The 24,672-nt window shown below is 57.6% G+C and overlaps 2 protein-coding genes across 2 annotated transcripts; one reads left to right on the top strand and one right to left on the bottom strand.

Annotated features, from left to right (window-relative positions):
- The first annotated feature begins 84 nt into the window (after nucleotides 1–84).
- POMGNT1 (protein O-linked mannose N-acetylglucosaminyltransferase 1 (beta 1,2-)) lies at nucleotides 85–14,837 on the top strand. Its single transcript, XM_038143976.1, has 22 exons — nucleotides 85–205; nucleotides 993–1,187; nucleotides 3,183–3,291; nucleotides 3,669–3,784; nucleotides 4,038–4,103; nucleotides 4,500–4,613; nucleotides 5,270–5,387; nucleotides 5,702–5,800; nucleotides 6,268–6,395; nucleotides 6,984–7,054; nucleotides 7,330–7,405; nucleotides 8,821–8,904; nucleotides 9,034–9,075; nucleotides 9,242–9,300; nucleotides 9,832–9,904; nucleotides 10,199–10,327; nucleotides 10,630–10,755; nucleotides 10,910–10,974; nucleotides 11,327–11,371; nucleotides 11,541–11,676; nucleotides 11,993–12,102; nucleotides 12,381–14,837. Exons 2-22 carry the CDS (start codon nucleotides 1,077–1,079, stop codon nucleotides 12,481–12,483), a joined length of 1,980 nt encoding a protein of 659 aa, XP_037999904.1. The 5' UTR covers nucleotides 85–205; nucleotides 993–1,076; the 3' UTR covers nucleotides 12,484–14,837.
- A 5,255-nt stretch (nucleotides 14,838–20,092) lies between these two features.
- TSPAN1 (tetraspanin 1) lies at nucleotides 20,093–24,216 on the bottom strand. The gene is made up of 8 exons (XM_038143977.1): nucleotides 24,136–24,216; nucleotides 23,943–24,007; nucleotides 22,713–22,919; nucleotides 22,247–22,321; nucleotides 21,469–21,567; nucleotides 20,974–21,111; nucleotides 20,424–20,507; nucleotides 20,093–20,173 (listed from the first exon to the last, which is right to left on the bottom strand). Exons 2-8 carry the CDS (start codon nucleotides 23,997–23,999, stop codon nucleotides 20,120–20,122), a joined length of 714 nt encoding a protein of 237 aa, XP_037999905.1. The 5' UTR covers nucleotides 24,000–24,007; nucleotides 24,136–24,216; the 3' UTR covers nucleotides 20,093–20,119.
- Between the last annotated feature and the right edge of the window lie 456 nt (nucleotides 24,217–24,672).

Raw genomic sequence — 24,672 nt, forward strand, 5'->3', positions numbered from 1 at the left:
CCCGCCGCCACCTGCCCGCGCACCAGCGAGGTCCGCCGGGGCGCGCGGAGCGGCGGCGGGGCGGGGCCGGGGGCGGGGCCAGCGCCGGCCGCGCCCCCGCGGTGTCGCTGCGGCGCCGGAAGCGGCGCGGAGGGAGCTCGGGGCGGCGGCGGCACCGCCGAGCCGGGACCGGCCCTGCCCAGCCCAGCCCCGCCTCAGCCTCCCCGTGAGTAGCGCGGCCGGCACACGCCCTCCGGCCCTCCCCGGCCTCCCCGCGGTCCCCAAGCGCCTGGGTCTTCCTCTCCCCGCCGCCGCTCCTTGCCGCCCTCAGACAGCCGGCTCTCCCGCCCCGCCCGGAGCGCCTGCGTGCCCTTCGCCACCTCCGCCCCCCGAGTGCCCCTGAGCGCCGCTCTCCCCGCCCTGCCTGGCCGTGCCGGGCGCGCTGTGCTCCAGGCGGGTCCGTGGCCCTGCCGGGGCTCCACATCCCGCCCAGGCCCAGCGGCTTGCTCCCCGCAGGGCGCCCGGCCTCCCGCTGGCACTGCTCCCATGCCCAGGGGTGCTGGAAGCTCCAGCGGGACGCTGGGCCGGTGTTGCTCCCCGTGCCCGGCTGGCTGCGCCCCGATAGCGGGCATGGTGGTGGGGAGGGTGTCTCTCCACCAGGGACCCCTGGCACATATGGCCACTGAGGCCCATTCCATAACAACTGATGGATATATTGTCTGCTTGTGACTTTGGGCTGCTTCTCTTTCCCAGAGCGTGGGAGTGGGCCCATGGCACTGCAGCAGCCTCGCTGAGGGTTTGGCCTGGAGCAGAGGCAGCCACTGGCCGATGAGTTCGGGGGCTTCCCCTCACCCTGTAGCAAAGCCTGGCCTCCTGCATTGCTCCCTGCAGGAGCTCTGGCAGGCAGGGAGGCTCCAAAGGGCTTTTGCTCAGTGTGCTCCACAGCCACTGCTTGTGCCAGGCTCTGTCTTTGCTGGGGAGGGGGTTTGAAGGCAGCTCTCTCATCCCGGCAGGGAGCCCCGATGGACATGAGAGGAGAGCAGCACACATCCTGACCCCTGTCCCACACGGCTGCCCCCGTGCCGGCCCCCGGGACTATGGACGAGTGGAAGCCCAACCCCCCTGTGAAGCCCCACAAGAAGCGGAGCTGGTACCTTGCCTGGAAGTACAAGCTGACGAACCAGCGCGCGCTGCGGAAGCTGTGCCAGGTGAGTCACCCGCGGCCCTGCAGTAGATTAGCAAGGATAATCTACAGGATTTACAAGTTTATGGAGCAGCTGCATGGGTGGAAGTGCGTCTGCTGGCAGTCTGGGTGACCTGACGTGCTGAGGAAGCACAACTTGTTCCCCAAGAAGCTGCCTCCCAAGTGCCTGTGTGTGGAAGGGTCTGCCATGTGTAGCAGCTCCTTTCAGCTGCCAGCAGACCTGTTGAGACCTGGCTGTGGGAGGAGATACAATTATCCAGGAGGCCTTGGGAAGCCTTCAGCTAGAAACCTGGCTCTGGAGCCATGCTGATTGCTGCAGGGCTCAGCCTTTAGCTGTTAGATTTGCAAACCAAGCCTGGTATAAGGCACAACAGGTGGACAGAGAAAATAGGGCTTGGTAATAGGATCTCATGCCCCAGAGGCAGCTGGTGTCTGGGAAAGCCTCAGGCTTGGTTGCTTGTGCTGTAAAACAGCTAATCCTTGGTGGAGACGGTGTCCTGGTGGGAGTCTGGGGCTGTAAGGACAGGAAGGTTTAGCCCCATGGCAGCAAAACACAGAAAAGGGGCCTTTCCTGAGACGAGCTCATGAGATCTGGCAGTTGGTTGCTGTGGGAGGGAGCAGGGGAGGGTTTTACATGTACCTGGGAGGACAAAGGCTCATGAGGACTCCCTGGGCAAGAAGACTTGTATCAGTTCTGTGTCTGATAGGGCGTTGAAGGCTTGGGAATGGGTCTGATCATTCAGGCAGGCATTACTCACCATGCTGGGACAACAGGCTAGAGTCTGCACACATCTCTGTACTTTGTGGCACTGCTTAAAACACAGATTAACATTTGGCTTAAAATAGGTAGACCAGAGCTGCAGGTATAGAGTAGCCCAGTCTACGGCAGCCAAGCATTCATTAGTTAGCTTTGACCAAGCCAGCTCTGCTAGACCTGGCTGCTGGTCTTGCTTAATTCTTATTCCTTATTGCCTTATTCACTCTGGTCACCAGGGCTGTTCCCTCATGTTGATCAGGGCAGAAGGTCTGGGCAGGTTGGTGGGGTGGCCTTGCTGCCTGTCCATGAGCCCACGGCTCTGTTCATGCTTAATTAAAAGCTTTCTGTGCACAGATCCCAAAAGGTGCTCACAGTCCTGAGTCAACAGCAAATTAACAAGCCAGAATGCCACAGTGACATTTGTACCATCGTGTTCTCTTATTGCTGGTTTTCCATTTTCCTCAGTTACTCCTTGGACCTGCTTGGCAAGGCTAGCAGCAACACAGAGCTTTGAGGCAGTAGCTGGACAGATAGGGCATAAATCCTTCTAGTGCCTCTCGCCAAGGGCAGGCCAGTGTGTGATTCCAGCCCCATTAATGACCTCAGAGAATCGAGGATCTGTTCCACAGCCCCTGGACCTTCCCATGCCCTCTGTGTCAGCATCCGCAAGGGTTGCAATTGAAGTTTGCTGCAGACTGTAAGGCTGCAGGCTGGTCTCTGCAGCCTGTGGTACAGTGCAGTTTCCTGAAATCAGACCTCAGCTTCTTCTCTTTGTTTGATTCAGCTGCACAGCGTCTCTTCTCCTCTGAACACCCTGAGTGCATCCTCTGGTTCCAGAGGGACGGACGAGAGTAGTGATGCTGCAGCAGAGGCAGAAGTTAAGGTTATCCTGGGAGCTGTAACTCTGAATTACCAAACTCTTTGCCTGCAGGGACCCTCAACCTTGATGCAATAATTCAGCAGGAATCTGCTCACAGATCTGGAAGCAGGGATACATTGGAAGTGGGTTAATTCTCACATATCAAGGAGTCAGTGCTCTCCAGCTGATGAATGCATTTCATCATGGAACTCGGTCACCTGTATTTCTTTCTCTTTGCTTTCCTCAGAAAAAATCAGGGGAAATGTCAGATGCTTGTGATCCCGTGCAGGATCTCTTTGGGATGCCCTGCAGCCCCTGTCAAGGTGGCCTGGTTTTCGGGTTGTTACTTAGAAATTTCTAACACAAAACATCTTGCATTGCAGACAGGTGCTGTCCTCTTCCTGCTTGTGACCGTAATTGTGAACATCAAGCTGATCTTGGACACCAGGAGAGCTGCTTATGAGGAGGAAGAGGAGTCTGCACAGGACTATGGTGAGGGGCAGCATCCTGTTGTGCTTTGAAAGCAAGAAAACTGGAGGGTTTCTTTAAGTCAGGCTAACTTGTGACCAGCTACATCACAGGGGAAAAACAGGTCTGTGCATGTGAGTTTAACAAAAACTAATTGAAAATGCTACTCCCTTCCCTGTCTGTCTACTGAAGGCTTTAGCACATTTGGCTGCAGAGATCTCTGCGGGGTCAGAGCTGTTGTCATTTGGTATTTCCCCTTACCTACCATCACTGTAAATTCCCACCCATGACTCCTTGGGCTGGCGTGCCTGCTGGGCACACCCTTCTGGATGGGTTAGCACACAGCAGGGACAACCTAGAGGTGCCTTGGCTGGTTGAAACCGGGAATTTCTCTGCTGTAGATGACGAGATGCTGAACGTGGAGGTCCCCAGGCACCCTGTCAACAACAAGAAGGTCCTGGATGTGGAGGTGTACTCCAGCCGGTCGAAGGTCTACGTGGCCGTGGATGGGACGACGGTGAGTGACAGGTGCTGGCTGTCCTGTGAGCAGAGGGTGGGCAGAGCTGAACGGGTGAAACCACAAACAACAGTGGTCACAGCACTTCAGGGACTGGCAAGAAGTTCTGCTTCCAGGACTTCTGCTCTGGCACCCATCACCTGCCATCAGCAAAGCCAAAGAGATTTGCCTGTTTGAGGGCTCTGCTGTGCAGATTGGGCAGGGAATAAGAAGAGGTCTTGGCGTATGATTCTCATCATTTATCCATTTGCAGGTCCTGGAAGATGAGGCTCGGGAGCAGGGAAGAGGGATCCATGTCATCGTCTTAAATCAGGCCACGGTAAAACATCCCTGTGTCTTTCTAAGCTGGGCAGTTTGTCCTTGCTCTTGAACTGTTGAGTGCCTGAGGCCAGGGGCAGCCAGGAGGGAAGGCCCTGAGTGCTTTTTGTCTGCAGTTTGCAGAGCATGGCACGGTCATCCAGAAAGTCCCTGCTTGCTGCCTGCTGTCCTTGGGGAGCGGGCAGGAGAGGAGTTGTGAGGCTGGGTGATGCTTCCCATGGACCTCCGTGCAGGAAGGCCTGAGGGCTGAGCTTGCCTGGGGACTAACTCCCTGGCATACCGGAAAAGCCACTCCCTGTGTTGCTCAGGGAGTGAGGCTTCCAGGGCAGATTTCCATTATTCTGTGTGTCCATACCATGTAGTATTTAAGATCCATCTGACATATGAATACCAACAGGGACACGTGATGGCCAAGAGGGTCTTTGACACCTATTCCCCTCACGAAGATGAAGCCATGGTACTTTTCCTCAACATGGTTGCACGGGGCCGGATCCTAATCTTCACCATTAAGGTATGTGTGACCCTAATAGAAAAAAAAAAGTCTTCTTGAGTCAGGATGTCCTGAAGCTCATCCGGGCAGTAGCCTTCTAAATGTCATCAGGCATTCCCAGGACTAAATGTCACATCCCCATGGAGCTGTGACTCCCTGTCTGGATCACCTCCCTTGTCCTCTTGCTCTCCCTTCTTGCTGCAGGTACTGCTGTGCCCAGCAAAGCAAGAGAGCAAAAAGCAGATGTGTCAGAGCCCACAGCAATAGGCAAGGGGTTAGGTGGAGAATGAATCTGAGGAACTATAAAGATGTGGTGGGATCCTTCTGGCTCCCAGTTCCAGGCTTTACAGAGGCCCTGTGGACTGTGGTAGGTCCGGGCTGCTGTGCAAGCAGCACTGTGCTGCTTCAAGGTTTTTGTGTTTAGCTGTGTGAAGTGTTGCTTAACACATGGCCCTGCTTGAGAACAATTTGGTCTCAAGGAAACAGGAGTTCATGATTCCTCTGACCTGCCTGTGGGCCATTATGAAGCCACCAACAGCTTTAGTGGCACCGAGATCCTGAAGGTTTCTGGCTCAGCTGGTTCAAGAGTGAGAGTGGGCCCTGTACTCCTTTGGTATTGATGGGAGACTTCCCTGTCAGGATCCAGACCTCAGCTGCAGGGTTGTGTTTTGTTCCAGGATGAAGGCTCCTTTCACCTCAAGGAGACAGCCAAGAATGTCCTGAAGAGCCTGGGGAGCCAAGTTGCACCTTTCCTGAGCTGGAGAGACATGTGGACATTTGTGGGGAAGAAGGGAGGTGAGTCTTGCACAGGGCTGGGAGAGGCTTTGTGGCTCCTTTCTTTGGGAGAAGCCAGGTGAAGAGAAACCCAGCCCATCCCCAAGAGGCTGTATGAGCAGGGAACGAGTCCCAGAGAGTGGCAGCTCCATTCCTAGGGGTGAGGAGGGTATACCTGGGGGTATGGAGGCAGAACATGTTCCTTCAGCAGTTTGCCAGAGGCCAGTGGGAGAAGGTGCCAAGCTGTCCCCCAGGCTGACAGCCCCTTGTCATGCCGTGACAAAAAGGGGCATGGGCCCCTTCCAGGCAGTCCTGACCCTGTGTTCCTGCTCCAGGAGAAGTGTATGGGGAGAAGCACGCCAAGTCACCTGCCCTCTCAACGTGGGGTGATCCCGTTCTGCTGAAGACAGAAGTTCACTTGACATCTGTGGAAGGTAAGTACAGTCTGCTCTGTGGTGTGTCTGGGAGACATCTCCCTGTCGCCTGGTTTTAAGTCAAAGCCATTTAAGGCTTTTTGAGATGATAATGGTAACTTTTAAAATGGGCTTAGCTCCCTTTCTTCCTACTTCCATGGCAATTCCAGGCATGGTTGTTGAGAAAGGTGAGAAAGGAGAAGAGGAAACCCAGCCAGTTGTCGCCTCTCCTAACCAAACCTGGTCTGGTCAGTTTTCTGACTGTTGGCCTTGAACGACCTGCTGCTGCTCAGAGAGGCCAGAGATGAGGTTGGGCTCTGAATGGCTCCTGGGGTTGTATCTGGCATCCAAAGTGTTGCTTGTTCACTGCCAAGGACTGGCTTGCTGGCTGAGCCCAGGGAGAGCCATGTGTGTGGTTTCCCAGCCTGGAGCACCCAGGGTGAGCGTGTGAGGGTGACAGGTGTGTTTTTCCTCCTTGGTGCCTCCAGATGCCGAGTGCCATTGGCCCGACACGGAGCTGAACCGGCGCCGCAAGCGGTTCTGCAGCAAGGTGGAAGGATACGGCAGCGTCTGCAGCTGCAAGGACCCCACTCCCATCGAGTTCAACCCTGATCCCGTGAGTGCAGGGGCACGTGGTCAGGAAGGCTCCAGGAGGGAGGGCTGGGCTGGACCAGGTGTGTTTTGCAGCTGATGCAGAGCACTGTCCTTAAGCACTAGCTGAGTGATGCAAACTGCCCCTGGGCAAGCCCTTAGCCCCAGCAAAGGTGGGGTGAATACCTGGGGGCAGGTCATGCTGGGGCAGGGAAATTCCTTTGCTCTGAGTTGCCAGGAATAGTTACCCTGTTCTAGGGATATCAGTGTAAGCAGCAGAGCCTGAAGATCTACAGACAGAGCAGCTGTTGTGACTTTTGGGCTGTCTTTGGCATGGTGCTGGAGGGTTCAGACATAGGTCTCTGAGTGGATGCAAACTGGGATTTTGGATTTGGGTCAGAGGTCAGGTGAAGAAGGGAAGTTGGTAGGGTTTTCAGCTGTGCTGAGGGCATCCTGGTTGGTTGGCGTGACCCTGAGCTAAGAGGCAGGAGTGTGCAGCTCTGCTGTCTAAACAATGGGTCCCTCCCCCTTGGAACCTGCTCTCAGTGGCATAGAATCATTTTGGTTTGCATGGCCTCTCCCACCCCCACTCACACACATTGTTCTCTTCCAGCTCAAAGACAATAAAGTCTTTGATGTGCCAGTAGCTGTCATTGCAGGGAACCGCCCCAACTACCTGTACAGGTAAGCACTCCCAGAGGGCACAGCTCCTCTGCTCCATGCCACAAGACCAGGCATGGCCTCGGCCCGTCCCTTTCTCCTGCTGGCAGGATCCAGCCTCCTCCTGGGGTTGCATGAGCACCAAGGGCAGACCTTGGGGGAGGGGTAGGGAAGGCATAGGTAGGTCCTGTTCTCTAATGGTGCACACTTTGCCCCATCCCAAGAGATCCACACCCCTGTGCTGAAGGGCTGTGCCCACTGGGGCTGTGCTGTGCTCAGGCCCCTCCATCTCTCCACAGGATGCTGCGTTCCTTGCTGTCAGCTCAGGGTGTCAATCCACAGATGATCACAGTCTTCATCGATGGCTACTACGAGGTGAGAGCATTGCCAGAGATCCCTGAGGTCAGCTCTGTGCTCCCCCAGCCCAGTGCTGGCCCAGTCCTTGGAGGGTGGCAAGCTGAGAGCCTTGTCATCTTCCTCCTGCTGTGTGTCATGCTGCTCCTCACCTGCTCCTACACAAAGTCAGCCAAAGCTAGCCAAGCCATGGGTGTGGATAAAGCTGCCTTGGCCTTTCCCAAAGCCCAGGACTGACATCCCCATGTCAGGAGGGAGTTGCTGTGCAGGAATGGCATGTGGTGGTCATGCTGAGCTCTCCCCGTCCCCTTTTTTCACTTGATGAGCATTGCCAGCCCCTTGAGCAGGCTCTGGGTGTAACACCACCTGTCCAGCTGCTTCACATGGAGAGGAACAAACCAGTCCAGCTGTGCCTGTCCAGCTCCGTTCTCAGTAAGAGATGAAGAGACACAAAACAGTGTTTTCCCAAGGCTCAAAGCTTGAGGTTCATGAAAGCTGGGGCCAGGTGGAGGAGAACTGGCCCTTTATAGGCAAAGGCCTTCCTCTCACTCAACCCTGTGTAGCCCTGGAGAGTCCCACTCAAAGCCATGTCTCTCTGGCAGTGGAATGTACTCTGGGGCAGGCACGTGGGATCTTAGTAGATCTCAGAAGCTTGCTAGGCCTCACCTCTGCAGCATCCAGTGAGGCACTGCCTGGCTGCCCTGGGATGGAGGTAGTTGTTCCCTTGCAGGTTTCCCACCACTGCCACGTTGTGGGGCTGGGAGTTGTTTATGCAGGCTCTTGCTGCACCACATGAGAGCCGTTAAAGATAGCAGCATCCATTGCCATGGCAACTGGAGCAGCATCCCTTAGCTACGAGGGGGCAGCCTGGATGCTCGAGCTGCCATGGTGGATACCTGGGAAAGAGGGAAGGGTTGGTACAATGGGAGCTTCTTCTCTCTTTTGTGGCCAGGAGCTGGGATGCACAGTAAGGGGATGGAGAAGGCCTTGGTGGCTCCTTCTTGGGGCAGAGATACGTCAGCCCAAATTTGGATTACTTCTGACCCCAGTCCTTGGTCAGAAAGGTCCTTTTCTTGGCAACTGTGAGAGAAAGTTGGGTTGATTGTGGTCTTGCCATTAAGCAGCTGTTAGGAGGTCCTGGCTATACCTGTTTGCTTTCTGCACTGTCAGTGGGGGGACTGGAATTGGGACCTCCCAGATACTCTTGGATACACCTTTGGGTCTGCAAAAAGGGCTAACAAAGTCATGGTGATACTGAAGGGCCACAAGGGTTTGGCAAGTTCTGTGTGCAGGGTCTGTATTGACCCTCACTAATCTCCAAGAAGACAGCCACAGCCACAGGCAGGGAATGTTCCTGTTGTCCTGGGGAGCTGACACTGGCAGGGGAGGGGACAATGACCCACACATTTGACGAGCTTTGTACTTTTCCTTTGCAGGAACCAATGGATGTTGTGGAGCTGTTTGGCCTCTCAGGAATACAGCACACTCCCATCAGCATTAAAAACGCCAGAGTTTCCCAGGTGAGAGAGCTTTCAAATCCTGGGACAGTTATTTCCAGGGACCTGGAATAGCATTTGAGGGAGGCAGGCTCAGCCCCAGATCTGTGCCAGGTTGATGCTAACACAGACAATGATTGTCTTTTGTTGTAGCACTACAAAGCCAGTCTGACTGCAACCTTCAACCTGTTCCCGGTGAGTGAGACTGCTGCAGCACAGCCTTCCCCTGGTATTTGTGATCCCTGTCCCACAGCAGCTGGGATCAGTCCTCCAGGGCAAGGAATCTCACAGACACAGCACACTGCTTGTGTCTGTGCTCTGTCCTGTTCATCTCCGTCCTTCTGATGTTCTTGCCCTGCAGGATGCTAAATTTGCTGTAGTTCTGGAGGAAGATCTGGACATTTCTGTTGACTTCTTTAGGTAAAGTTGGGGGTTCCTGTGTGGGATCATTTCCTGGAAGCTCTCTGGATGCTCAGGAGAGGCCAGATCCCTGCCAGCTGTAGCTCACTTATCTGAGGCTGAGCAGACTCCAGGCAAAAGCAATAACTCTGCCTTCAGAGTCTGAGGCCACTGTCCTGACAATCAGTGCAAGGTGACTTCAGGGTTGGGGATTTCTTCCTGGTTGGCTTTTTGGGGACACTGATCCATTCACAGGGTTGAAACTGCCCCATAGCCAGACGACAGGGACTAATGAGCCTCTAATGAGGCTCCTGTTTCTTCTTAAGGAGGAGAGAAAGATGGGCAGGAGACAATGCTGTCCTTTCCCTGTAGTGAGATGCAGCTTAGCTTGTTTGGGTGCTCCTCCCCTTGTCTCCCACCAGCATCAGCTATCTCAGGCCAAAAATTGGGATAAGCAGTTCCAGTAGTTGGGGGTGGCTCATCTCTTGGTGGAGGGTTTGCCTTGGCTTGCATGGTAGCAGGTTGTTTGACATGGGTCAACTCTTTCCTCAGCTTTCTGAGCCAGTCAATACACCTTCTGGAGGAGGATGAGAGCCTGTACTGCATCTCTGCTTGGAATGACCAGGTGGGCCAGGGCAGGATGGTGGAGCACGGCCACCTCTGCCCTGTGTTGTTTCCGTGTCAGACTGGGGTCCAGGTTCCATCTTTAAAGCAGGGTGTGTGTCCCCACTGTCATCCTGAGGGGGTCTGTCTCCCCAGCCCTGGACTCTTCAGAAGTGCTCCTGCAGATCACCCTCCTGTCCCTGCCATGTGCTTCCCAGTGGCTGTACCCTGCTTTACACAATGAGGAACTCAATGGAGCACGATGCCTTCCGGGACAGTGCATTCAGGGTGCTGAACACTGCCCATAACATTGTAGGGCTATGAGCACACAGCTGAGGATCCATCACTCCTGTACCGTGTGGAAACCATGCCAGGCCTGGGATGGGTGCTCCGGAAGAGCCTGTACAAGGATGAGCTGGAGCCAAAGTGGCCAACCCCAGAGAAGGTGAGTACCTTGGAATGACCCTTTCTTCTACACCCCCATCTCTGCCCACCATCAGGCCCTGATCTTCACCCAGTCCCTGGGTGCACAGCTCCTGGAGGGGCTATCCCTGTGCTTCTACTGGGAAGGGTGCCCAAGCAGAATGGATTTGGGACAGGCAGTGACTTGAGAAGGCACATAACCATCCACAGCGCCGGGGCCAAAGGGGCTGGACCTGGTGTGGGCACCCAGAAAGCTCCCTGGATGGCCACACTACCAAAGGCTGTCCCCAGAGTTGAGTGTGAGTAGCAGTTTCCCCTCCCCAGCTCTGGGACTGGGACATGTGGATGCGGATGCCTGAGCAGCGGAAGGGCCGGGAGTGCATCATCCCGGACATCTCGCGCTCCTACCACTTCGGCATCGTGGGGCTCAACATGAACGGCTACTTCCACGTGAGTGACCTCCCGCTGCCCCCAGGCCCTGTCCTGGTGCTGAGCTCTGACTTGGACACCTCCCCAAGTAGTGGGGATGCTTGAGGTCATCTCCAGGTGTTGCTGACCGTGATCAAACCTGGTTTGCCTTCCCTACCCTGTCTCTTTGTCCCAGGAAGCCTATTTCAAGAAGCACAAGTTCAACACAGTTCCAAATGTCCAGCTTAAAAATGTGGAGAGGTGAGTACTGGTCTCAATGACACCTTGATGAAACAGTTGCTTGGTCTGACCATTTTCTCCTTGTGCTGGAGTCATCTCCCATCTGGAGTGGCCATAACCTCCTGCATCAGCACACTGGCCTCTGCTGGGGAGTCCTGGCAGTGGTTTTTGCAAGGTTGAGTTTGGTACCCTGTGCTCCAGGTGGACATGCTCAAGGGTCGTGGTTTTGCTGCCACTTCTCAAGAATCTGTGGCAGTCCCTGCTCTCCATTTATTGGTTCCAGCTGCCTTTAGTGTTACACTGGGGCAGTCTTAAATTTGCATCAAACTATCTGACTCTGTCCTGATCTCCGTGTTCTCTCCCCCTCCAACAGCTTGAGGAAGGATAACTATGAGACTGAAATTCATCGGCTCCTGGGGTGAGTGCCTGCTGGAAGGTGGAGAAAACCATAAGACACGCTGGGTGAACCAACCAGAACAGAAGGAAGGGTGGAGGAGGCCCTGGTGGCCCTAGCCATGTCTTGCATGTCTGAAGTGGGAATGGGGAGAAGGTGGGGTCCCCTCTCACTCCTTGTTCTATTTCCACAGTGAGGCTGAGGTCTTGGACCACAGCAAGAACCCCTGTGAGGACTCCTTCGTGCCCGACACTGAGGGCAGGGTCTACGTCATGTTCATCAGGATGGAGCAGGAAGCAGATTTCACCACCTGGACTCAACTTGCCAAGGTGAGGGCCCTGACATCGCCTGTCCTTAGCCCTGTACCGGTCTCTGCATCGCTGGGAAATGCCTGGCTGTTGTTCTTGGGTTTTCCCATGGCATTGACACAGCTCACAAAATGGCTTCTTGCTATTCCTGGGTGATGTTGAAGCTCTTGGTGTGGCTGGAGGGATGCAGCCCTGTGCCACCCCAGTGCTGGGGTACAGTCCTCTCTGCTGTGTCTCAGTGAGGGCAGGGATTGTGGTTCTTCCCATGCCAGGGGACACTGGCCCTCGTGTCCATCCCCAGGCTCTGATTCCTTTTCCTCCCTCCTCACCATCCTAGTGCCTCCACATCTGGGACCTGGACGTCCGCGGGAACCACAAGGGGCTGTGGCGGCTCTTCCGCAAGAAAAACCACTTCCTTGTGGTGGGGGTCCCTGCCTCCCCCTACTCGTGAGTATCAGGGACACGAAGGGCTCAGGAATGCCCCATCCTTATGGCACTGTCCCCTGCCCAGCACACACCATCATGCACTTCTGTCCCAGCCCAATCCTCAGGGGATACCACCTTCACTCCTTAATCAGTGTGGTGGGAGGGGGGACAGGATACATTTCTAGGATTGGAGGATGTCTCAGTGGGAAGGAGATCATGCCAGGCAGTGCTGTTGGAAATTGGGGTCCTGAGGGGACCCATCAGCTATGCCTGCTCCCACCCAGCCCCCTCACCTGCAGGTCCAAGAAGCCCTCGTCGGTGACACCAATCTACATGGAGCCCCCTGCCAAGGAGGAGGGGGCGGTGGCAGTGCCAGCGGTGGCAGCAGCAGAGCAGACGTGAGGCTGGCAGCTGGAAGCAGAGGGGACCGGGGGAGCACAGAGACCCCCACGGTGCAGAGACACAGCTGGCAGCAGCTCTTGGAGCCTGGTGACTGGATACAGACTCCTCCTGGTCTGGGCTGCAAAAGCAGATGTCGGGCTCCCTCCAGCCCCCTGTTGTGCTCTCCCTTTCCCTTGCACAGGACAGGGTCCATCCCTGTAGATATGCCACTCCAGTCCCAGGAACTTGGTTTTTTTAACACAGACACTCTACTAACGCTGCTCCTTTTGCCCCCTGGCTGGGCAAGGCTGGAGGAAGGAGATGCTCAATTGGAGCCTAGAGGGGGCCTCAAAAAACACCTCTGCTCTCCTTCTTGGCCCTGAAGTCCTGAGAAGGCAGCATGGTGCAAGTGCTGCAGCCTGCCAGCTGGGTTATTTATTAACTCTTGCCTGCTGGCTTTGTGCCCCATGGTGAACACAGGGCTGAAGAGGGGATATTCCAGCATTTCTCCTGCTGCCTGCACAATGGATGCACCTTGAAGACTGTGTGCTGGGTTGGACATCTTCCTGCACGCTGGTTTTGCTGCGTGGGCTGCAGGCACTGGTGCAGCCCAGCTCACAGAAAAGGGAATGCTGGAGAGGAGCTGGACTTGCTGCGGACACGGAGGGGACACCCCACAGCCAGCACGAGAGCAGTCAGTTCTGGAAGCTGGAGGTGATTGTAGGTGGAACTGTCCTCACCTACCTTCTCTGTGGGGAGCAGCTCTGCCCCTGGGTCCTGGGAGAGGGGGTGAAAGTGCCTTGCAGAGTGAGAAGGGAGCAGCCAGCAGGCATCATCCCCTGGCTGCAGGAGCAGGGTGGGCCAGGGTCATCTGGAGCAAGAGATGCTGCACTATGGTCCTTGCCTGTGGTACTGTACCCCACCTCTCCATGCTCCCTGTCCTGGTATTCCCTGCTTTTGCTGAAGGCAGAGGGAGTTTCTTCTCCTGAATTCCCACCCTTACTGTGGTAAGATGTTGGCAGGGAAGCTATGCTGGTCTGGCATGGGCAGCCTGGCCCTCCCACTGTGGTACACCCCTCGTGCAGAGGGAGAGGGAGGGGGTTCCGTGCCTTAGGAAGGATCCCAGGGCCCCCTCCCATCCCCAGCCATTTGGTACTAATGTCCCTGCACCCCGGGGGGACAGTCCTGTCCCCTTGCACAGTGCAGCTCCTCCTCTCATCTGTGCAGCAGGAGATGCATTCTGCGCCCACCCCCTGGCCACGAGCAGGGATGCAGTGCACTGGCTTGCTTTTGGAAGAAGAAGTTGCTGCTCAGCCCTTTCTGGGGTAACAGGGGCTCTTCCCCTTCGTTTTCTCACTGTGAACTGAGCATTGGGGTCTACACTACACTAACTTATTTATTTATTGCTCCTGAGAAGAGGCGGATAACAGGGAGCAGCATGGAGAGCTGGCAGCCCCCAGCCTGCACAGGTGCAGTCATGGGAGGTTTGTCTCTTGTCCCCCTGGCTCCACCCTCTGTTCCCTGCTTTTCTCCCTTGCCTAGAGTAGGAATGAAAACTTGTGAACCAGGGAACTCCTGTTGGCCAGGATGATCCCAGTGTGGATGCAGCACAGCTCTAGCGTGACTGCAGGGACTCTGACCCTCACAGTCCCTTGCACGCCTGCCCCAGCAGCAGGGATGGGATGGGATGGGATGGGATGGATGCAGGAGGGAACAAGAGCGTGCAGAGTGGCACCCTTGAGGCTGCAGTACTGGTCTGGGGCTCAGCCCTGCCCTCCCCAGCCACCCGCAGTGCTGCCCCTCTGTGGGACTCTGCTCTGGCAGCCAGTGGGCAGGTGGCCCCTGTGCTAGCCCTCAGGGTAAGGCAGGTCTTTTGCGAGGATGGAAAAGGGATTTGACTTCTTTCTGAGGAAAAGTAGTTTGCTCCCATGCCCTGCTTTGGAAGAACTTCCGAACGGTTCTCCATCGCCCTTCCTTGGCACCTCTGTTCCCAAGGCTCAGTTTCTCTTCCCCTTGAAACTAAATGCATCCTCTTGCCCTTCTCGGGTAGGGCTCAGGCTTGGCTTCTTCCCAGCTCCTCTTGGGGCTGGGGAAGGTGGTCCTAGGGATAGGGAATGGCTGAACACGAGTTCCCCTCTCCTCTCCTGCCAAACAGGGCTCTGTGGCTCCCTGCTCTCAGTGACAGCAGGACTCAGCTGGTGGGCTTTAGGCTCCCCCTTCTCCACACACCAGGCCAGGCCCACAGGGTGCTGTTCTCTGTCCCCCCAGCAAGGCTCTGGAGTGGCAGCCGTGGCAGGGCTGGGTATGTGGCATCACCAGGGTTTGACGCTTTCTGAATGGAATTATTTTTTCAAGAGTAAACATTGCAAAGCTGTTGAGCCTCGTGTGTTTCATAGCTGGCCCTGTGCAGGGTACAAGGGCCCGGGGTCCCTGGCTCTGGGTCCTGCCTGGAAAGGACAGACTCCTGTCCTCTGGTGCCCTGCGCTGCCCAGGGCTGCGCAGCCTGGCCATGTGCTGATGGTGGCCCCAGGCCTGTGCCAGCAGAGGTCCCCTGTGTGGTGCCATGCAGTGCCAGCAGGGCTGGCACAGGTTTGTGAGCTGTTTCCTCCTCAAGCTTTATCACTTTTATCTTCAGTTCAGCAACTGATGGAAACTCTGACGAACTGCCTGGTGACTGGTCCCCGTCTTCCTCCTGGCACCTCCAGGTGCTGTGTCCTGAGAACTACAGGCTTGTCACACTCTTGACCACTCCAAATGTCTGCCCCTATGGGGCAGGGAACCCTGAGGGCTGGGGATGCACCCGTTTCTGGGGCAGAGACCACAGGACTGAAATAAAGTGGTAGTGGGAGAGTGTCAGCCACCAGCATGGGCTAGCTGACATCCTGCACCCCCGACCTGCTGCCTCCTGCTCCCCTGCCTGATCCCTGCAGCCAGGCCGGGCTGACAGCCCCTCCCCAGGACCAAGCACAGTTTTCTGGCGGGGCAGCCCCTTAGCACAAGTTTTTTACTCAGTCCCCGAGCCTCGGTGAGGGGCTCTCACCTCCACATCCGCCTCCTGCCGAGCCAAGCCCTGCGGCACCAAGACTCTGCCAGGGCACCGTGGGCAGAGGCGGATCCAGCTGAGTGCCCGGGGCACGGCGACCTGGGCTCAGGTCTGACACCCTCCGTGTGGTGGCCACCTCAGGGAGCCCGTCCGTGCAAACCCCTGCGTTTGTAGGAGCCTCCTCTCCTGGAACAGAGGGATGGCAGCAGAAGCACTTAACCCTTTGAAGGGAAGAACCTGTGGAGGCTGATGGAGAGCCTCGGCTCATCACCCCCCGGTGCTGGTGATGCCAGGGTTCATTATCCCAGGGTGCTTTTTAGCTGAGCCGGGTCGCTCATCATCCTGCCCTCTTTGGGGGGTCTCGCTCACTTCCTGCTGCATCCTGCTGGTGCTGGAGCATTCCCGGCTGTCCCGGGAGCTGGCTGTGCCACTGTCCCCTCGCCTGCCCGCCCCGAAGTCCGAGCCGGTGGCTGCCACAGCTCAGCCCCATGCAGCAGCAGCTGCAGCACATGCTGCCCGAGCTGCAGTTCTCACCCAGCCCCTGCAGCCCCCCGGCCCGGCCTCCCTGGCTTTGTGCAGCCCTACAAAGGAAAACCTGTCCGGGCTGCTCCACCTCCCAGGAGCTGGCTGGTAATTAAACAAAAGCAAAATAGTGTTGGCATGAAACATGACCTTTCCAGAGCTTGTGGGGGGTGGGAAATTTTGCATAGTTTCCAGTGGTGTTTATTTTTATGCATCATGGTTTTTTGTTGGAGATCTCTGTGCCGAGGAAGCAGGAAGTCCCTGTGCTCCGGTGACGGGCTGGTATGTGGGAGACAAGGTCTAGGCTGACGCTTCCCATGGCATAGGGGTTCCTCTGTGCCCCACAGATGGAGGGAAGAGCCTTCCAGCCAGAGTCCTCTGGGATAACACACCCAGTCCTCTTGAATGGAGAGATGTCATCACTGGAAGGATGCTCTGTGCTGGCCCCATCTCCTCCCTGCGTGGGAGGCAGTCAGTGGTGCTGTGCCCAGCCACTTGCATCCCACCCAGCCCAGGGAACTAATCCTAAATTTTCAGCACCCTCTACCTCATAAAAAGCCACAAATGTCAAAAGCATTTATGAAAAAAAGGAGTCCCAAATGCCAAGGTGCCCAAACTGCTCCCAGGAAGGGGCTCTGCTTGGCTTCTCCCTTTGTTCCGAGCTTTGAGGGGGGTCCTTTCCCTGCACCCAGCCCATTCCTGTCCATGTTCCCTGCTGTGCCTGCAGACACAGGGCTGCCACCTCCTGTGCCCACATTTAAGGTAGGTGGCAAATTAATCTTCAACTGGGTATCCAGGATTGCTGTGACGGTTATTGTGCCGTCCCTGGCCGGTGCAGCATTAATGATTAACACACCCGGTTCAATGGCAGCTCCTGCCTGCTGCCTTTTGCATAACCCTTGCATTGCCTCCTCTGATATCCCCACAAAATAATTAGGGCAGGGAGCTGCCTAGGAAGCACTGTTGGGGTTAGGCTGGCGCTCAGGATGGTTTATCTGTGAAGAGAAGGAGAAGGGGAGTCCAGCAGGCAGTCTATGCCAGGGAAAGTGTGCATTGCCTCACTTCTTCCCCTGGACCAGCCTGTGCCCTTCAAGGATATCCTCTTCCCCCCAGTCTGAGAACAGCCTGTCCAGCTTTTACAGCAGGCAGGGGAAATTCCGCACAGTAGGCACTCCTTGGGCAACTAATGCTGGATGAGTTTGCTTTTGCTTCTTATTACCCCCTTTATTACCACAAACCCAAAGAGGCGCAGCTCCTCCTTCTTTTCATGTACCTGTTCCCGTCGATGCTAATTCCCAGGAAGGAGGGGGCGGCTCCTTTCCTAAATTACCGATCACTGCCCACTCCCTGCCAGCACAGGCGCCTGCACCACGCAGGGTTTGGCCTGCTGTGCCCTGGGGCAAGCGATGCCGGTGGAGAGTGCACCCTGCAAATCTCCAGGAATTCTGGTCTCTGTGCTGCTCCCATCACGGCACTGGCTGTTTGCCCAACATCCCTGCAGGGAGACCTTGCCCTCCTGCCTTCCCTCACCCTGTATCCCAGGTGGAAAAGAACCCCCGCTTTGGCACACACCCAAATGTGCCAGGTTCTCGAGCCATCTCCTGCCATCTTCCGGGGGCAATAAGGAAGTTTCTGTTTGACACCAAAAGCCCTCAAGGACCTTTCGGCCTTGTGCTGACAGTTTCTGATTGCCCCAGGGTGCCAGTCTGGGAGAACTGGGCAACTCTAAGGGATATAAGGTGCAGAGGTGCCTGGAGGCACCCACATGAGCTGCTGGGGGTGGGTGGTGGGCTGGGATGAGACACGGGGCTTGTGGGGGAGCAGCTGGAACGGGATGTCCTTGGAGAGCCTAAAGGCTGTGGCAGTGCTTGGGCAGTGGAAGTGGAGGGCAGGGGCACGGGGAGGCTGTGCCAGTCCAGTTTACCCCCCACTGCTCTGATTTTGGCTGCCAGGGCAGCCAAGAGCCGCGGAGGGCAATTGGGAGGAATCGCATCCGCATCCGTGAGGAGAAACTGGTTCTGCAAGTTTTCCCGGCCGGTGGAGGGGAGGGACCAAGCCAGCGGTTGCAGAGTTATTTACAAAACTCAGTGCCACAGAAACGGCCTGTTCTGACCCATGGAAAGCCCATGGCCAGGAGGAGTTGCAAAGGTGGAAGCCAGCAGCTTCAGCCCTGAGCCCGCTCCGCCCCACGGGGGTGATGGTGAGAGGCTGTGTGCCAGGAGCCAGCTCTGCAAGGCATCCCGAGAACGGGGCAGAAGAGGACACGGCCAGGTGTGCCCGGCTCTGTGCTAACTGCTTCCTGGGCACCACAACCGCTCCAGAAAGGGCTTCCTGGCAGCTCCTGCGTCCTTGGAGAGGGATTAGAGGCATAAAAGCCCTGACGCCACCCGTGAGGTGACGCCAGTTTATGGTAGAACTGGGACCTACTTATTCACCTGTCCAGGAAAGACAAGGCTATTTTCTGGCATTTCCCCCACACCTTGCCATGGGGCAGGGCCAAACGCCATGTCCTCGGCGCTAAGTAACCCAGTGTGGGGAGTGGGTGCCCGTGTCTGGCTCACTGTTCCCTGCCTGCTCCTGCCCGTGTGGCAGGAACTGGATGGCACCAGGAATGCCAGAGCATGGCCGTGCCTCGGTGCAGCCTCGTACCGGGCAGGAGCCGATAAGGGGGAGCCACAGCAGGCACAGAGCGAGGCAGGGCTGGGGAGGCTGTTTGCACGCTGGCCTCCTGCCACCACCCCTGTCCTTCCCCACAGCCCTCGCGCTCTGCCCCACTGCCATGGCAAAAACAGGGTGAAGGAGCCCGGGGGAGCACCCACCCTGGCTGTGCTTCTGCAAGGGAGAAACTGAGGCAGAGTGAGTGTGTCCTCAAGAGCAGAGAGGGAGGAGTAGTAGAGGTGTTTGGAAACCCCTCAGGCCCACCCATCCCTTCCACATCCCCACAGGCAGAGGAAGGGCAGGTGCATCAGACACAGGCAGTGTGGGACAGTGCTGTGTGGAGATGTTGAGGTGAGGGTGGCAGGATCTATCCCTCTCCACCATTCCATTCAAGATTTCTGCAGCTGATGGGGACACAGGAAGCCCCCAGCCAGTGCTGCCTTTCAAGCCAAGCTGCTGCTCAGTCCCTGGCTGGGTGGTGCGAGCAAGCAGTGGCTGTTGCAGAGGGCAGGGGCTGTAAGGGTGGTGTCCTCCCGCACCCCATCTGTTGTGCAAACACGGGGCTGCTCTGTTTCCAAGCACCCGAACAGGTGAGGAGCCACGGGCAAGGAGGGCAGGGAGGCAGTGGGCAGGGCTGTGCTGCCTGCAAGGACGTGGAAGGGAAAGGGGGAGGGAGGTGAGGCAGCCCCCACCCCTGCACCCCCAACCTGGCAGAGGGCATTTATTAAAGGCAGCACCACGATCAAATCCAGAAAATAATTTGTATCCAAGATGAAAAATTTATTTGCATTTCTTTACAGCATGGAGAGGGGCTCAGGCACAAAATGGCAAGGGGTACAGGGCAGCCTCAACCCCTGCAGGGCCAGGGACCTCCAGGGCTGTCTCCCTGCCAGGGAAGGGGCAGAGAGCAGCCAGCACCCAGCCAGCCCCTCTTTCAGGGGACCACATGGCAACAAGGCCAGGGCTGGCAGAGGATGGGTGCAGGAGTAGATACATCCCCAGTGAGGGTGTAGTTACCCCCTCAAAGTGATGCAGGGGGGCATGGCAGGGACAGCGTGAGTGCAGTGCAGCACCCACCTGCAGGGGTTTATCAAGGCATCACTGTGCCATTGCCAGATCAGCAGCCCTGAACAGCCCCTGTGCTGCTTTATCTCCTGCTGGCATCAGCCAAACAGACCAAGCAGCTTCCCCCAACACCCCCCCCAATCAAAAAACACCCCAAATCTCTATGTACAGGCTCCGTTTGCCATATCAGTACAAAAATATACACAAACTCTACAGATCCCAGCTCAGTAGATCAAAATACAGCTACAAATCACAGTGCACAGGAGAGCATCAGACCCGGGGAGGGATGGGGTCCCCCTGAGAGCATGGCAGGCCACGGGTGCACCCCAGCATGGGGGGGGTGGCAGGTCATCCTCCTGCCTCAGGGGGTCACTTCTCATCCAGACGACAGTACAAGTACATGGAAACTGCCATGGCTGCAATCTGGGGGTGGCAAGGTGCAAATCAGCCCCCTTAAATGAGCAGCCTCCCTCCCCTTCCCAGCAGGGCTTTGGGTCACCGCCCACCATCCCCAGGGCACCAGGGGGAGAGCCAGATGTGCCCAGGGAAGAAGGCTCAGTGGCCTAGAGGCACAGGTGGTCCCTGGAGCTGCACCAGCCCCCCGGCTCCCCCAGGCTGGTCCAGCCCCACCTCCAGGCACAAGGAGGAGGCAGCACAGCCCCCAGGCACTCACCTCCAAGGCAGCGATGCCGGCTGCCACGCCGCCCGCCACTCCTGCGTTGGTCCTGATTTCTTCCAAGATCTGTTTGAAACAGCCCTGCACGAGGCGACCACACGGGTGAGGATGGCAAGAGGTGGCGATACCCCAACTGCCAGGGCACAGCACCCCCAGGAAGGGAGGTACTGCTTCTCCAACCCAGAGCACGCACCCATGGAGAAGGTCTGAGGCTTCAGGGGCAACTCAGCCACTTCTCAGAACAAATATTGAGTGGGGAGTGAGGAAAGGAAGAAGCAGGAAAATCACCCACAAAGGCAGAGTGGTGCCTGGGTTCATGCCCAGCACCAGACATGCTACCCCATTCCCTTTAGGACCAGAACAACACAACAGCTTTACTTGCTTCTACCAGGGACAAGCCAAGGCCACCACAGCCTCCCCCCAGAACTTAAAGCCCGTGGGACCACCATGGGATGGGGCTGGAGCTACAGGAGAGGTCTCCCTCCCCGTGCCCAGGCACGCCCCAAGTCAGGCTCTGCAGCAGCCAAGAGCCAGCAGCACACCATACCTGGACAGCCATTTCTGCGGCCACTGTGCTGTTGCAGGTGTCCTGCATGTCACAGCACTGCCTGGGGTAGCCGTGGTGTGTCTCATAAAAGTAGGAGTTGTTGAAGTCTGTGTAGTTATTCAGGCCACAGCAGTGAACCTAAGAGGGAGAGAGAGGAAGGGATGGGAAGAGCATCCTTCAGGTCTCCCTCCAGGATCTGACACCATCTGGACCCCACTGGCTGATGGAGGGGGTCACCCAGCTCAATCCTGCTCCAGAGGGCTGCTCAGGAGTCACCTCGGGACCAGGGTTTTGCCCCACACACCATCACATACAGCTCTCACCCCACTAGGTCCCAGGCAGGTAGTTCCCAGGAACCTGCGAAATTGAGGAGGTGGTGACAGCTCAGCACATCCAGGACTGTGACGTGTCCCCACTTCCATCTCCCCGTCCCACCCAGACGTGCACCACCTAAGCCCATGTTGGGAGGATCCTGACCCACAGGGCTCAGCACACCTCTGTCATGGTGACATTCCAGATGTGTGTGAACGTGTCATCCACCCCATACTTCTCCTTCAGCAGCGGGGTCACCAGACTCGTCAGTAGCGTCTCTGCCTGGAAGAAAGGGCAGGAAAACACCATCAGAGAACACCACAGAGCTGAGCACCCCCATACTGGTCTCAGCCTATGGAGAGGAGACCAAAAAGACCCAGCACGGCCAGAAGTCACACCGTGTCTGTTCGGCCCACAGGGAGTTTTCCTCTTCCCCACTAACCAGAGCTTTATGGCACAAGGTCACTCATTCCCAGTGAGTCATCTGATAAGCAGCGTTAAGTGAGGGAGCCAGGAATGAGATTGCCCTGCGGTTGACTTCCCCAGTGCCTAATGAGGCAGCCACCTTTCTCCCCAGGTGGTTTCTCAGGTGCCTAATAATGGGGTGAGTTTGCTCAGCATGAGGCAATAGGGAATTCCTCCCCCAGTGGCTCCTACCCTCAGAGGCGGGGAGCTGTCAAGCCTAAGCTAGTTTGGGACGGAGGGGCTTGACAGAAAGAAGTGGGCAAAACTTGTCCTAAAAATATGATGGTTCTGATATCACAGGAACTCCCGTTCCCACCACCCTCAGGCTACTCCAGCCTGCCCACGTAGCTGGTGCCAGCAGTGTCCAACATCCCTTCCTCCTGCAGCACTGACCACAGCACAGCCACACCCATGGGCAGCACTGCCAGCCCATGGCTCCTGTTTTCCCAAGGGGTAGGACATGTCCCACAGCAGCCCAGCCCAGGATTGCACTCACAAGACCTGTGAAGACCAGAGCCACCACGGCAGCAGCAACTTCAGCGATGAAGATGATCAGCACCACTGAGAAGAACTAGGACACAGCAAGGGGAGGGAGGTCAAACGACAGCCAGAATCCTCAGGGGCCCCTGGAACTCATCTGCTTCCCCAGGGCCCCAGCCCTGCTGCCTCACTGCCTTCAGCTCTGCTCCTGGGCAGGAGCAGCACAACCCTGGGGTCCTCCAGCCCTCCAACTGCACGGGGCTGAGCTCTCTGGACACGCTCTGAGAGAGAGACCTCAACTCAGCACGCCCTCCTGCCTCCTCTCACCCTTTCTGGGGCAGACTGACTCCAGCCCTGCTTTTCCAAGGGTCACCCAGACTGCCACCACATGGAAACATCCACAGAGAAATCTGCCCTCAGGTCTCCCCCACCACAGACCCAGCTCAAATGAGGCTCGATAAGGAGGTCAGTCAGGTCCGTACCATCATCAGGAGACATTTGCTCTCCTTCTGGGCACCATAGCACCCGAGGAAGCCGATCACCAGCAGGATGGCCCCAATGACGATGAGGAGATAGGCCACGTTCACAACCTGCAGGATGCTAGTGGACAGCGTCCCAAATATTTTCAGGAATGACTCTCCATCCACTTTGACCCAGATGCCAACTCCCAGGAGGGTCCCACCACTGAGCTGGGAGGAGAAAGGCAATGTCAGCTTCCAGGTAGGCACGGGATTTGATACTCGGGCAAGGCCCTGGCACAGGTGTTTCTCCCCTCGGCAGCTTTTCACCACACCAAAGCAAGACTTTGAGGCACTGCAGGCAGCTCAGGGCACTGCCAGACGGGTCAGTACCCTGAAACACACGCCACATCCCCTGGGCAGCGTCACAGCTGCCCCCCTCCCCAGCCCGAGGGGTTTCAGTGCCAGCAGCGGAGCAGCCAAGCCAGCAGTGCCACCACGCTGCCCCCGATCCCAGTTCAGGCACTGGCCACCATCACACTGCCACAAGCTCCTCCAAACAGGGCAGCTGCCTGCCCACCCAGAGGAGAAGCTGAGCAGCCCCTGGCCCCAGACAGTCATGTACTCCTGAGCAAGGTCAGCTCTGGGCTGCCTGCAGTCTGTGTCAGCCCTCCCCTCTGCCCACTCGACCTTCCCCATCACGCTTAAATCCTGGCAGGGGCTTTACAGAGCGGGTGTTTCAGCAGGGCGAGCCGGGAGGCTCTGCACCCCCTCCTTCCCAAGGCTGTATCCTACCACAGCCCCTTCCAGGTGGCTCCTGCAGAGCCAGGGCACCTCCTGCCAGCTCTACTCCCTTTGCCCCGAGGGAATAAAGCTGCATGTGCTCCGAATTCCTGACCTCCAGGAACCCCAAAGCCACGGTCACACACGGGGCTGCTCTCCTACAGAGGCAGGACCCCCAGGCAGGGACGCAGCAAACCCACTGTTGTGGGCCATCAGCAGCTAGCCAAGCTTCAGCACGGCGAGGGACAGGGGCAGCTGATGCAACAGCCACTGTCCCCAGAGCGCGGCACAGCTCTCTGAGCTTTGCGAGTCCCACCTACACCCACCTGCCCACACTCTACACCCCATGGCCAACAGAAAGGAGTCCGGAGGGGCAGGGGAGAGCAGCCAGACCCAGAGCCACCCCACACCCGGCTCCGCGGGCTCCCCGGGACCCCCTCCCGCAGACCCCAGCCCCCGGGGCGCACTTACGAAGATGGCCAGGTTGAAGAGGATCATCATGACCTTGATAAAGGTAAAGCACCCCATCTTTGCACCTGGGGAGAGTAGAGAGGTTACCGGGGGAGCCCCCACCCGGCACAGCTGCTGCCGTCCCGAGAGCTCAGCGCCCCTCCAGGGGACACCAGGGGGTCCCCACGGGCGGGGAGGGACAAACCCAACTTACCTGAAGGGAGAGCAGATCCCAGCGTCCCGTCCCGTCCCGTCCCAGCCCGCTGTGCCTCCACCGCCCCGCCGGTGCCGCCTTTTAACCGGGCGCGGCCCGGGGCCGCCCCCGCCGCCGGAGCCCCCCGCCCCGCCCGGCCCCGCCGGGGCCACCCCCGGAGCCGCGGGCAGCCCGGAGCCCTGCTGCCCTCTGCTGCTGGCTGGAGCGCTCCCGGCTCCCTGCCCGTGTCCCCGCGGGGTCCCTGCTGCCGTGGGGACACGGCGGCACCAGCCCCGGCGGTGCTGCAGCCCCTGCCCGTCACCCTGTCACAGCTGTCGGGTGCCACCGCGCCGCCCTGCTCCGCATGCCGGGCACCGCGCTCGGGGATTCCCGCTGCGGGCACCGCAGCACTCAGAGCCCCGGGCCACGGCCTCCCTCTGCCAGCCGAGGCTGGGGCACCCCATCTTCGCAGGCTGGTTCTGTGGGTGAAGGCTGGGGCACCCCATCTTCGCAGGCTGGTTCGGTGGGTGAAGGCTGGGGCACCCCATCTTCGCAGGC

The sequence above is a fragment of the Motacilla alba genome, chromosome 8, assembly GCF_015832195.1.
Source record: "Motacilla alba alba isolate MOTALB_02 chromosome 8, Motacilla_alba_V1.0_pri, whole genome shotgun sequence".
NCBI classification, from domain to species: Eukaryota; Metazoa; Chordata; class Aves; order Passeriformes; family Motacillidae; genus Motacilla; species Motacilla alba.

Bases quoted from the DNA above. Each gene is read 5' to 3' on its own strand.
- POMGNT1 (XM_038143976.1), top strand. From the start codon at position 1,077: ATGGACGAGTGGAAGCCCAACCCCCCTGTGAAGCCCCACAAGAAGCGG. The intron at 7,055-7,329 runs GTAAGCACTCCC...ATCTCTCCACAG, and splicing joins CGCCCCAACTACCTGTACAG to GATGCTGCGTTCCTTGCTGT. The intron at 9,301-9,831 runs GTAAAGTTGGGG...CTCTTTCCTCAG, and splicing joins ATTTCTGTTGACTTCTTTAG to CTTTCTGAGCCAGTCAATAC.
- TSPAN1 (XM_038143977.1), bottom strand. From the start codon at position 23,999: ATGGGGTGCTTTACCTTTATCAAGGTCATGATGATCCTCTTCAACCTG. The intron at 21,112-21,468 runs GTGTGCTGAGCC...TCTCCCTCTTAG, and splicing joins GGAATGTCACCATGACAGAG to GTTCACTGCTGTGGCCTGAA. The intron at 20,174-20,423 runs GTGAGTGCCTGG...TGCCACCCCCAG, and splicing joins CCGGCATCGCTGCCTTGGAG to ATTGCAGCCATGGCAGTTTC.